Source organism: Nansenia antarctica (genome assembly GCF_963989245.1).
Source record: "Nansenia antarctica genome assembly, chromosome: 7".
Lineage (NCBI taxonomy): Eukaryota > Metazoa > Chordata > Actinopteri > Argentiniformes > Microstomatidae > Nansenia > Nansenia antarctica.
Window position 1 is genome coordinate 7,479,819 of NC_137677.1, and position 12,500 is coordinate 7,492,318.

General features: G+C 50.4%; 2 protein-coding genes across 2 annotated transcripts in view; one reads left to right on the top strand and one right to left on the bottom strand.

Moving 5' to 3' along the window:
- Positions 1 to 1,129: 1,129 nt before the first annotated feature.
- Positions 1,130 to 8,977, bottom strand: LOC308161967 (putative C->U-editing enzyme APOBEC-4; the record flags this gene model as incomplete). The annotated part of the gene is made up of 3 exons (XM_080536048.1): positions 1,130 to 1,922; positions 2,952 to 3,233; positions 8,760 to 8,977. The coding sequence occupies 3 exons, from the start codon at positions 8,975 to 8,977 to the stop codon at positions 1,130 to 1,132; spliced, it is 1,293 nt and encodes a 430-aa protein (XP_080392174.1).
- Positions 8,976 to 12,500, top strand: part of rgl1 (ral guanine nucleotide dissociation stimulator-like 1) — a gene marked incomplete at both ends in the record, with an annotated part of 26,152 nt that continues 22,627 nt past the window's right edge. Inside the window, one exon of the mRNA XM_080535451.1 lies at positions 8,976 to 9,131. Coding sequence (XP_080391577.1) covers positions 8,976 to 9,131 — 156 coding nt within the window. The remainder of the gene's footprint in view (positions 9,132 to 12,500) is intronic.

Below are 12,500 nucleotides of genomic sequence, written 5' to 3' on the forward strand. Positions count from 1 at the left end.
TGCAGAGATCCTCCTCCTCCTCCTCCTCCTCCTCTCAATCTCCTGTCCTCTGGCACCGAGCCCAACAGAGAGAGTGCAAACATACGTACAGAAACACACTTATACACACACATACACTCACCAGACACTTTATTAGGAACACCTGTACATGGTCTCATTCATTCAGGTGGTGTAATGGTGTGGGGAATGTTTTCTTGGCACACTTTAGGCCCGTTAATATCAGTCAATCATGGCTTGAATGCCCACAGCCTGTTTGAGTATTGTTGCTGACCATGTGAATCCCCTTCATGGCCACAATGTGTTCATCTGCTAATGGCTACTTCCAGCATGATAATGCACCATGCAGTCACAAAGCGAACGTTGTCTCAAACTGGTTTCGTGAACATGACAGTGAGTTCGGTGTGTCTTCAGATCGGATTCAGATTCAGATCAGGTTCAATGTAATTGTCGTTGGCAGAGAGTACAGAGACAACGGAACACATTCGGCGTCTAGCCAGTGCAATAGTGCATAGTGCAAAAGCCATAAACAGATACAGTCAAAAGTTTGGACACACTGTCCCAATCAATTGAAACCTTTGACTGGTACTGTATATGTACAGTGAGATATATGCGTACAGACAAGGGCGAGATATGTACAGTAAGCAATATGCATGAGAAGCAATATTATGTGCAGAGCAAGGGCAAAGTTCATCAACCCAGTCACCGGATCTGAGTCCAGTAGAACACCTTTGGGATGTGGTAGAACAGGAGATTCACAGCTTGAAAGAAGTGCACCTGAAAAATCTACAGGAATTGCATGACGCAATCATGTCATCATGGACCAGAATCTCAAAAGAAGGTTTCCAACATCTTGCGGAATGAATGCCACGAAGAATTGAGGCTGTTTTCAGAGCAAACGGAGGCCGTACCCAGTGTTAGTATTCCTAATAATTAGTGTACACACACTTATACACGCATGGATATAACACACACACACACACACACACTCACCCACACACACACTCACCCACACACACACACACCCACACACGCACACAGCATACGAGGGCATACATTGCTATACTGTACACAGATTAGGGTGGAAGCATTAGAATGATTAATTATGATGCAGTGTTGCGGCCGCCTTGCACTATCTTCCTTTGGACGTCCTGACCTTCTTTGAGTCCCTGTCCTGCGCTGGTCTGTCATTGGCCACCTCCCTCTCTGTCACGTGCACTACCTCCACCCGACGTCCACCGGGAGGCAGTAGAGTAGAGAGGGGGGAGTTGAAGAAGCGGGAGAGAGGTGTTCGGGGGGAGAGGCCATGGTGCCGCCGAGGTGGGGGGGGGGGCATCCTTATATGTCTGACCACGTTGACGGGGCGTGGAGGGGCTCGGCTGGGGGGCAGCTCAGGGGGGCGGAGGGGGCTGGTCCCCAACCCTGGGTGGGCGCTGAGCGTAGGTGGGGGGGGCAGGAGGTGTGGAGGAGGCACAGGAGGAGGAGGCTCCGCGTGAGTCCCGACAGGTAGGTCCAGGAAGACGGGTCCCACCCCGGTGATGGCTGAGATCTGGACCGCGTTCGCCCGGTCCGCCTCCACCCTCCCGGGCAGCAGGGGGCGCCGTAGAGCCCAGGGCGGCGCGTCCCTTACGAAGCGTCGCAGCAGGTGACCCCAGGCCCCTCCGGAGATGGGGCTGAGGGTGAGGCGGGGCCACAGGGCCGCCAGGCTGCGGAGCCCCCCCCTGTTCTCCCGGCTGTAGGGCTGGGGGGGCTGGGTGCGGTAGAGCTGGGAGAAGAGCAGGTCCAGGCGCACCCAGGGGTGCTGCTGGAGGAAGGACTGCAGGGTGAGGCAGCACTGGCTGGCGGGCTCCTGGCAGGGGCTGTAGTTAGAGTACAGCAGGATGTAACACACCTCCTCACACACCGCCAGCACTGAGGACAGGTACCTGGGGCGGGGAGGGACACACACACACGCACACACACACACGCACGCACATACACGCACACACCCACAGATGAACGCACACACACACGCACAGATGAACGCACACACACACACACACATACACACACACACACACACACATGAACACACATACACATGCATACACACACACACACACACACACACATACACACACACACGCGCACAGATGAACGCGCGCACACACACACACACACACACACGTACACACACACACGTACACACACACATACACGCATACATACACGCATACATACAGGCACACACGCACAGATGAACGCACACACACACACACACACACACGAGCGCACGCACACACACACACACACACACACACACACACTGTAAGTAAGTGGACAGTAATATTGGAGCTGTAGTGATTAGTTGTGCTCTGAAAGGACAAGGGTTGGAGAGGAGGAGGGAGGGAGAGAGAGAGTTACTGATATAATTGGGTCTCTAATTCAAATTGATTAGCCTGAAGTTGGCACAATGATTTATTTCCGAGAGCAGACAGGGAATTCTAATTCGAGGGAAATGTCTGATCCAAAGCTAATAATAGGAAGAGTTCTAATCCTTTGAGACAGACTGTGGTAGATGGGGAGAGATTGGGTCAATGAGTGACGTAGACCGTGGCACACACACACACACACACACACACCCTCCTGAGACATCTACTACCCCCCTGTACTGTTTCTCCTGAGACATCTACTACCCCCTGTACTGTTTCTCCTGAGACATCTACTACCCCCCTGTACTGTTTCTCCTGAGACATAAAAACAGACTGCCAGTGGCCCCTGGCCTGAGAATAGATTACTTTTTCCTGCTATGACTGGTGGATAGATTTATAGATTTTAATCAGATTTTTTAATATAGGTTTATAGATTTTTTTTTCTGGTGGATAGATAGACACATACTCCATCACTTTGGAATAAGGCTTCTGCTAAATGCCCAAAACATGTAAATGGAAAGATCCAGTGACAGTGTGACTCACCCCTGCTGGGCGTCAAAGAGCAGCGTCTCGGGGTGCCGTCCCTGGGCGGGGCAGCCGCTGGCCTGGCCGCTCTGCAGCAGCTCTCCGCCGGCCCCCCACAGCTCGTAGAAGGCCAGCAGGGCCCGGGACCCCGAGGGACCCACGGGGAACCCAAACGCCTCACAGAACCGCGGGTAGGAGACGGCCGCGTCCGCCCCGGTGAGGACGTGGCGGGGGCACTGAGGACAGTCTGGAGGCCTGGGGGACGTCTGGCTCCACATGGGGGGTAGATGGTAGATGGACCTGCCGGGGGTGGGGGGGGGGGGCAAGTGTGTGGGGGGGGGGGGGGGGGGGGGCAAGCATGCACAGAGAGGCACTCAAGAGTTCAGTCTGGGTATTGTTCACTAAGTTCACTGTGTGGTGTCGTCAAGGGTAGCCGTTTATAGCTAATCTTCCCCCCCCGAGCATCTAGTAAAAAAACAAAGTACACAGGATAGGACAAACAAAAGACAGCACCTGACACCCATAGTCAATCTAGCCAGGGAGGGAGGGAGGGAATGGCGTCTGCCTGCTGGCCAGAGAGATTGAAAATCACTTGAAAAACACAGAAACAGGAGAGTCAACTCCCAGGGATACTGTCTCTCTAGTAAAGTCATGTTGTACTTTCAGGGCCAGGAACATGATGTACTCCACCGTGCTAAATATATGCCAGTGTGGGCATAATATGCATGGCAGGCCTGCTGGGAAGGGAATGGGTATTGTATGTAAATCATCCAGTGGGATCATTGTTATTCACCAAAGGGGAGCAACCCTAACGCTTTGTACTCCCACCAAGTACGGAACAGAAGTCGTAAAAGATGATGATGATGATGACGATTATGTAACAATGTGAAAGCGTTGCATAAGTGGGTGAAATGACTCAGTTGTATGTACGGCGGAGACTGGAGCTCTCTGGAGACGGCCCATGAGTAAGAGCTTTACTGGAAGCCTGGGTAGAGGCGATGTCTCCCTAATGGTCTCTGTCTCTGTCTCTCATGCACTCTGGCTTTCATTTTCATACTGGCGCACATAGACACACACACGTAGACACACACACACACACACACACCGAGCATGCAGTCACGTACACATTCAAACACACACATACACACACACACACACATACACACACACTCAGACACACACACACACACCCACCCCCACACACAAACTCAGACACAAACACACATCCACACACAAACTCAGACACACACTCACACACACACAACTACCCCCACAGAGACGCACAAACTCAGACACAAACACACACCCACACGGCACACGCGCGTACACACACACACACACACACACACACACACACACTGTAGCAGAATTACAGAGCAGGCCAGTAAAGAAGAGAAGAGAAAATGAAAGGAGGAAAATTCTAATGATTTTCATTTCTAAAACACTCGAGAGCTTCTTCTCTTACTGTCTTGTCTCTTTTCTTATGGCCTCCCTCCTTTTACCCCTCCTCCTCTGCCCCCTATCTTCTGTTTGTCAGTGAGAGAGAGATAATGGATCCACGGTGTCCCCTTGTCCGTGTTCTGGCCTCTCTGGGTCTCTGCTATAATGAGTAACTGCTATCTGTCAGTGTCTGCGAACGAGGACTCGTCAAACCTCCGCTGTGTGCTCCTGTCAGGGAGTGTTTTGTTGTCAGTGAAGGTCTGCAAGGGCACTCTGTACCGGGTACCATGGTAACAATAGCCCTGCGTACTCAAGGACACTGGAGCGGTCTGTCTGTGGGAGGGATGTAGTAGTCGTGTATGCCTTGCTCTATTACTGGACTGAGACGTGTTAGTCCTCTCATGGCCATCAGAGGGCAGTGTGGAGCAGTGGAAGTTTGGAACAGCACCAAAGCTCTGTGTGTCTAGTAGTACGTCAGTCTGAATAAGTGATAGATCTCTGGAATGTATCATTGCAAGGGTTTTCACAGAATAAATGTCCATGAAATCAATCGAGTTGAATGATTTGCCTTGTTCTCTGTAGTAGCAGATACGTGTGAAATTGTAATATGATACAACATTGGTTTATTTGTGGTAAGTGATATCTCTACGCTTGCACTGTGTGGAGTAAGTTGAGAAAACAGTGTATGTGCCATATTCTATATTGATTCCCCAAATTTTTTGGGGGGTGTGTGAGTGTGTCTTCAGTGTGTGGAGTGTGTCTTCAGTGTGTGGAGTGTGTGAGTGTGTCTTTAGTGTGTGGAGTGTGTGAGTGTGTCTTCAGTGTGTGGAGTGTGTGAGTGTGTCTTCAGTGTGTGGAGTGTGTGTGTGTCTTCAGTGTGTGGAGTGTGTGAGTGTGTCTTCAGTGTGTGAGTGTGTCTTCAGTGTGTGGAGTGTGTGAGTGTGTCTTCAGTGTGTTGGGTGTGTGAGTGTGTCTTCAGTGTGTTGGGTGTGTGAGTGTGTCTTCAGTGTGTGGAGTGTGTGAGTGTGTCTTCAGTGTGTGAGTGTGTCTTCAGTGTGTGGAGTGTGTGAGTGTGTCTTCAGTGTGTTGGGTGTGTGAGTGTGTCTTCAGTGTGTTGGGTGTGTGAGTGTGTCTTCAGTGTGTGGAGTGTGTGAGTGTGTCTTCAGTGTGTGGGGTGTGTGAGTGTGTCTTCAGTGTGTGGAGTGTGTGAGTGTGTCTTCAGTGTGTTGGGTGTGTGAGTGTGTGTGTGAGTGTGTGAGTGTGTCTTCAGTGTGTGGAGTGTTTGAGTGTGTCTTCAGTGTGTGGAGTGTGTGAGTGTGTCTTCAGTGTGTTGGAGTGTGTGAGTGTGTCTTCAGTGTGTGGAGTGTGTGAGTGTGTGAGTGTGTCTTCAGTGTGTTGGAGTGTGTGAGTGTGTCTTCAGTGTGTGGAGTGTGTGAGTGTGTCTTCAGTGTGTGGAGTGTGTGAGTGTGTCTTCAGTGTGTTGGAGTGTGTGAGTGTGTCTTCAGTGTGTTGGGTGTGTGAGTGTGTCTTCAGTGTGTTGGAGTGTGTGAGTGTGTCTTCAGTGTGTTGGAGTGTGTGAGTGTGTCTTCAGTGTGTTGGGGTGTGTGAGTGTGTCTTCAGTGTGTGGAGTGTGTGAGTGTGTCTTCAGTGTGTGGAGTGTGTGAGCGTGTCTTCAGTGTGTGGAGTGTGTGAGTGTGTCTTCAGTGTGTGGAGTGTGTGAGTGTGTCTTCAGTGTGTTGGGTGTGTGAGTGTGTGAGTGTGTGAGTGTGTCTTCAGTGTGTTGGAGTGTGAGCTGTGTTGTGAGCCTAGCGGGGCTCACCCCAGCTGTGTAAACTGGCGTAGGCCACATTATGACTGTGTCAGCAGAGTGAGAGAAGGAGAGAGGAAGAAAGAAAGGAAGAAAGGAAGAAAAAAGGAGTGTGAATGTAGGAGTGAGGGAGAGAGAGAGAGTTTTAATTTTTTTTATTTTATTTGGATCCCCATTAGCTTATGCAAAGCAACAGCTACTCTTCCAAGAGAGAAAGAGAAAGAGAGAGAGAGAGAGAGAGAGAGAGAGGTGGTGAGAGAGAAAGAGAGAGAGAGAGAGGTGGTGAGAGAGAGAGAGAGAGAGAGAGAGAGAGAGAGAGAGAGAGAGAGAGAGAGAGAGAGAGAGAGAGGTGGTGAGAGAGAAAAAGATGAGGGGATTAATAAGGAGAGCGAGGTTGGGCATTGGAGTGTGGGGCTTATTCTGGGGTAGAGAGCAGGAATGAACAACAGAGAGAGGAAATGAGGGAGGGTAGAGAGAGGAAGAGAGAGAGAGAGGGAGGGGAGAGAGAGGAAGAGAGAGAGAGAGGGAGGGGAGAGAGAGGAAGAGAGAGGGGGGAAGGCAGTTCACTAGAAGTCCAGTGGAATTTCTGAACTCTGACTGACAACGCTCACTCACGCTTCCTTCCTTTCCGTCCTTCGCCGTCTCATTCATCAACAAACACGTTGAAGTTGAACTCTCGCCCCGTTTTCTAAAAACACTCAGAGGTGAAACACCCTTCTGCACCGTCTAAACCAAGGTGATGTTAACACCGTGAGGCTAAAAGATTAGGGTTAGGGGGCGCTTAGGTGGCGTAGCGGACTAAGCCTCTGACCATGTAACCGCAGGGTTCACGGTTCGATTCCGGCCGCGGACATATCCTGCATGTCATCCCTCCTCTCTCTCTCTCACCCATCCTTCCTGTCATATCTCTACTGTCTCTGTCACAATAAAAAATACAAATAAAAAAATATGAGTGGGACTGCCCCACTCAGAAAAAATAACTTTAGACTAGCTTACCTCCATTGTACAGTGTGGTTGTGATATGTAGAAATGAAGGTCAGAGAGGGAATGGAATATATCAGTTTTTTTTCAGGAGCTTGTAGCACCTTGTGACTCTGTGGAAGAGTTTTTTTTGGAGAAAGCCAAAAAAACCTAAATGAACTAGGTCAGTCAGGGATTGACAGATGACTCCCATGGCGGTGTTTCCAGGGGCCTACCCGAGTAAGTCGTGCTCCGGATGCTGCTCCTGTGTTGATGTTTCTACAGTGGCTTCTCATTTACCCCTGGACAGGATGCCCCAGTCTGACTGAGGCCTTTGGTAACAATCAGAGCAACTTTTCTTTACGCCCTGTGTCCTATTAACTGTTGCAACCAGAGCTGTCTTCTGAGTGTGCAGTAAAGTATGTGTGTGCGTGCGTCCATGCGTGTGTGATGTGTGTGTGTGTGTGTGTGTGTGTGTGTGTGTGTGTGTGTGTGTGCGTGTGTGTGAGTGAGCGGTGCCTGGTGCCAGATAATCCTCCTCAGCAATAGCAGAGTTTTACACATGACTGACTCTCATCCCTACTGCATACGCACACACACACACACACACACACACGCACACACACACACACACACACACACACACACGCACACACACACACACACACACACACACACACACACACACACACACACTCTTCTCCATCGTTACATTATACATTTATTACATGGAGTTGAACCTTGTACAGTCTCAAAGGGCATCATCTGTTGCTGTGCTGGACTGTTGGTTAACAGACCAGCAGAATTAGTCACCACAGAACCACAGGGCTGTCTGGTTGCACAGTTTTTGACCCCCCAGGGGTGACCCACATCAACCTACATTGTCTACCATAATCTCTCATTTCACTTTGTTTACATTTACATTTGCATGTTACATTTAAATGTACCTTGTGATATAAAAGTTAGGTTCAGGTGGAGTAGGATTTAAGACAGCTTAGTGAGCAATATGGAAAACATCCGATATTATTAGTAATCCAGAAATCCTGTTTCTCAACATCCCCCCCCCCCCCTTTCCTGTGTTTTTCCTGCCTTGCCTCCTTTCCAAACTCTCTGTCAGTAGATGGTTAAGGGGCTGGGCTTATGTCATGCCCCTCCCCCTTTTTGCTGAGACGGGGTGGCGGGGGGGGGGGGAGCGAGGGAGGGAGGAAAGGAGAGAGAGAGAGAGAGAGACAATAGTCCTTAATCACTCATGTGGTCAGAGCTGTTAGCCAGCACGCAGCCAGGCAGCCGGGCTTCACGTGCACTGTGAGCAGAAAGGAGAAGTATGTGTGTGGGTGTGTGAGTGCGTGTCTGTGTGTGAGTGAGTGAGTGGAGGAGTGAGAAAGCGGTCAGTTGGAGATCTATACCCCATCAACCTCACACCTCTGACTTCACAGTGAAGAGGCGACTCCACGAGACGACACAGCAAGAGACCTGACCACAACCACCCGGAGCCCTGACCACAACCACCCAGAGCCCTGACCACAGTCACCCAGAGCCCTGACCACAGCCACCCAGAGCCCTGACCACAGCCACAGCCGCCCAGCCTGGGACCAGAAACACCCACCCAGCCAGCCAACCAGGCGTCAGGGACCGTCAGAGGGAGACCAACCGTCCAGAGAACCAGGGACGCCAACATTCGATCCACATTTGACCCACCGCCGGAGACCCACAGACACGCCACGTCGCACTTCTTCTCCCCCAGCCAGCACCCCCGCCAGGACCTCTCCAGCACCCTGCCTTCCAGAGAAGAGTATGCCCTGCCAGCCCCGTCGCTGAGCAGCCGCCTGGGCACCATGCTCTCCCACTACCCCCTGGCCACCCTGCTGCCCTGGCCCCCCGGGCCCCACGGCCACTGCCCAGACCTGGAGGGCTGCCTGCTGGAGGGGGAGGGAGGGGTGGCTCTGCAGAGGTACCAGGCCCGCTCCCCGGAGAGCACCCCCCGACACTGGGTCAGTCTTTTACCACCGTGCAATCTAGGGTGTCTGTGGTGTGTGTGTGTGTGTGTCTGTAAGTGTTGCTGTCTGTCTTTTAGCCTCCTAATTCTTCACTGGTGTCTCTCTGATTCATTTATCGGTAAAGTTAGTGTGTGTGTGTGTGTGTGTGTGTGTGTGTGTGTGTGTGTGAGTGTGTGTGTGTGTGTGTGTGCCCACCAACCTACCAATCTATTTGTTTATGACTGTTGCTGTCTGTCTTTCAACCTCCTCCTTTTTCACTGGTGTCTCTCGGATTCATTTATCGTTTAACGTTAGTGGAACATGGGTCTGTTCTGTTCTGGTCTAACCCATCCCGTGATGGGCACAGGCCTTCTCCTCTCTGGACGGTCTCTCCTGCTCTGTTGCCCTTGTATGGGGATGTTGCTGCCCTTGTTCGTGGAGACCTGGATGTTTCGGGGGACTCCTTGTCGGGTTCGAGGTGGGACATCCTGCCAAGAGGGACGCGGGGTATTTATTTACACTGGACGGTGGTAGATGATTCAATGTAGTTCAGTCGGTGATGGTTTGAGGACAGATGGGAGGATATTCCCGTTACTGGGAAGTGTAGTTCTGCTGAGTGGGTTTTATTCTTCAAAGGTTGGGTTTGTGAGGGTTTGTGGTGATTCTGAGGAAACAAAAGGAGTAGGAGGAGGTGGAGGAAGGGGGATGTGGGGAATGAGGGGAGGTTTTGGGGTTGTTTGTGTTATATGTGTGTGTGTGTGTGTGTGTGTGTGTGTGTGTGTGTGTGTGTGTGTGTGTGTGTGTGTGTATGGATGTGTGTGTGTGTGTGTGTGTTTGTGTGTGTGGGCCCAGTCAGCAGTTCTGCCCAGTCACATGAAAGGTTGACTTCCAGTGACACACGGTAACTCTGTCTGACCGCCCCTGACCCTCCCCAGCCTCGCTGACGGGACCAGGCAGTTCAGGGAACCTGCATCACTAACCCTTCCTAACCCTAACCGTCTTCCAGAGTTCAACTGCCAACCTAAGCAAAGGCAATTGTTATGTCACACTTTATCAGCCATGAAGTTGGAGCAGGACAAGCAATGCATGTTTAAGTGTTTGGTGTGCTGTGTGTATGTGTGTGTGTGTGTGTGTGTGTGTTTGTGTGTGTGTGTGTGTGTGTGTGTGTCTGTGTTCGAGACCCATAAACAGAATCACAGTGTCCTATGCTGATGCAGCTACTAATGTTTGTGTTCAAGAATTTTATTGTAAAATGTGACACTAAACACTAAAATGTGTGTGTGTGTGTGTGTGTGTGTGTGATTCATGTGTGTGTGTGTGCACGCCTGCCTGTGTGTGTGTGTGTGTGTGTGTGTGTGTGTTCGTGTTCGAGACCCATAAACAGAATCACATTATGTATACACCGATGTGAGTCTTATTTATTTTTGGTCTAACATTTTATATCTAACATGGTGGCTAAGAGTAGAGGCCTGCGGCTGGTCTGTGTTAGTGTTGTGATGGTACCCCCCCCCTCCCCCCCCCCCCCTTCTCTTATCGTGCATCCTGGCTAACGTGTCCTCTGTGTCCTCCCGGCTCACTGGCTCACTTTCCGTCCATTGTTTCCCCTGACAGGGAGGCCGGAGGGCAGCCTTCTCTTACTGCACACACACACACACACACACACACACACACACACACACACACACACACACACACACACACACAGATTCCAAACAAACTAATTATACACATTCAGACTTAACACAATCACACACACACATTCTTCACACCAAATCTGCATAACATTGTAAGAATCGGCCCGCACAATAACCCTCTGTGTATCAGAAACACACTGAACTCTGTTTAGCATGTGTGTGTGTATCAGGGAGTCTACTGTATAAGTGACAGATCTAGTCTACTGTATGACCAAGCTCACTGTCCTCTATATCACTCTCTCTCTCTCTCTCTTTCTTCCTTTCACTCTCTTTCTGCTTTTATTCGGTCCCTATTTGTCTTCATTTTTGGTTGAATCGGCGTGTAAGCGATAGACACAGAACATGTCCTATTGAGTATCTTTTACAGTTTCCCCCCCCCCCTCTGCCACCTGTTTTTGGTTACACACAAAGAAACTGGCTTCAACGTTAAACATTCTGACACAGATGTGAATTGCGTAACATTTATGCCTATTATGCATTTATGTCCAGCACTTTGAGACTTTGCCTGTTCTCTGCTCCTTTGGCTCCCCCGACACACACACACAAGCCCCCCCCGCCCGCCCCCTGCCTCCCCCCTCCCTATCTCTGTCCCACATACTCCTCTCCCTCCTATAAGATTGGTTATGAAACCAGGACACCCATAAAGCAGTGATTAGACTCTAATCTGTGGATTTTTAATGGCCTCCCCCCTTGTTATGTGTCTGGGTCGGTTCAAAGTGCAGATCAGAGAGAGAAAGGCAGCGTTTCATGATGTCTCCTGTCCCTGGTCCATGTCACTGGGCACTTAGAGGGCCCATAAAGACAGATAGAGATGGACCTCCTTGCCTCCTGACACAGCATATAAGTGTGATCTCTCAATTCAGACACACTGGCACGGTTTGGAAATGATAATGTGATAATACACCAAGGTCAACGACCTCTAACAAGAGACATTAACGAGAGAATATACAGCTCAACCCGACGGCTTGTATTAACCCCGAGGGCAGCTCAATAGGGCTTCACTGGGTCATAGAAGTAGGAGAAGAAAAGAAAAGAAGAAGAAAAAAGCAGAAGCAATAGCCGGACCACGAGAAAGGAAATGTGGATGATGTGGGTTTCCATCGAAGGATGGAAAGCTGACCGAAGCACTCCCGCTTCCCGTCGTCCGTAGTGACGTGCGACTTGTTTCTTCTATCCCCGAGTTTCGTTTAATGTTTGGTTTCTAACAAATCGCGTGTTATGGTGATTAATTATCGGGCCTTGTGTTTATTGCAGAAGTGATTCATCTAATATAAGACGGTGCTGCTAGCTAGCTTGCGCAAGGCCCGACTGCGGTTCAACTTCGACAAACTCTCCGTCGCTAGGCTACGTTTTTTTAGGAAGTGGACCAGGAATGTCCAGGCCGAAGTGTGTGTCAGAATGTGTTCATCTGTGACTCCTCCTGACCCTGATAACACAATGGTGTCTCCTTCCTTGCCCCAGATCCCTTTCAATGTGCCAGTCATATTTTCCCTTTTATCTTAAGTGGACCCTCTTTGTACTCCTCTCAGTGGTGTGTCTGGACCGGGGGGGGAGGCTGGTGGAGGTAGAAATCGGAGGACGGGGGGCCTCATTATAATGCATGGAATGGAATGAGGAACGGTGTCCAACATTCCTCATTGATACCATCATTCCTCATTCCATTCCATGTATTGCTATGAGCCCCCCCATC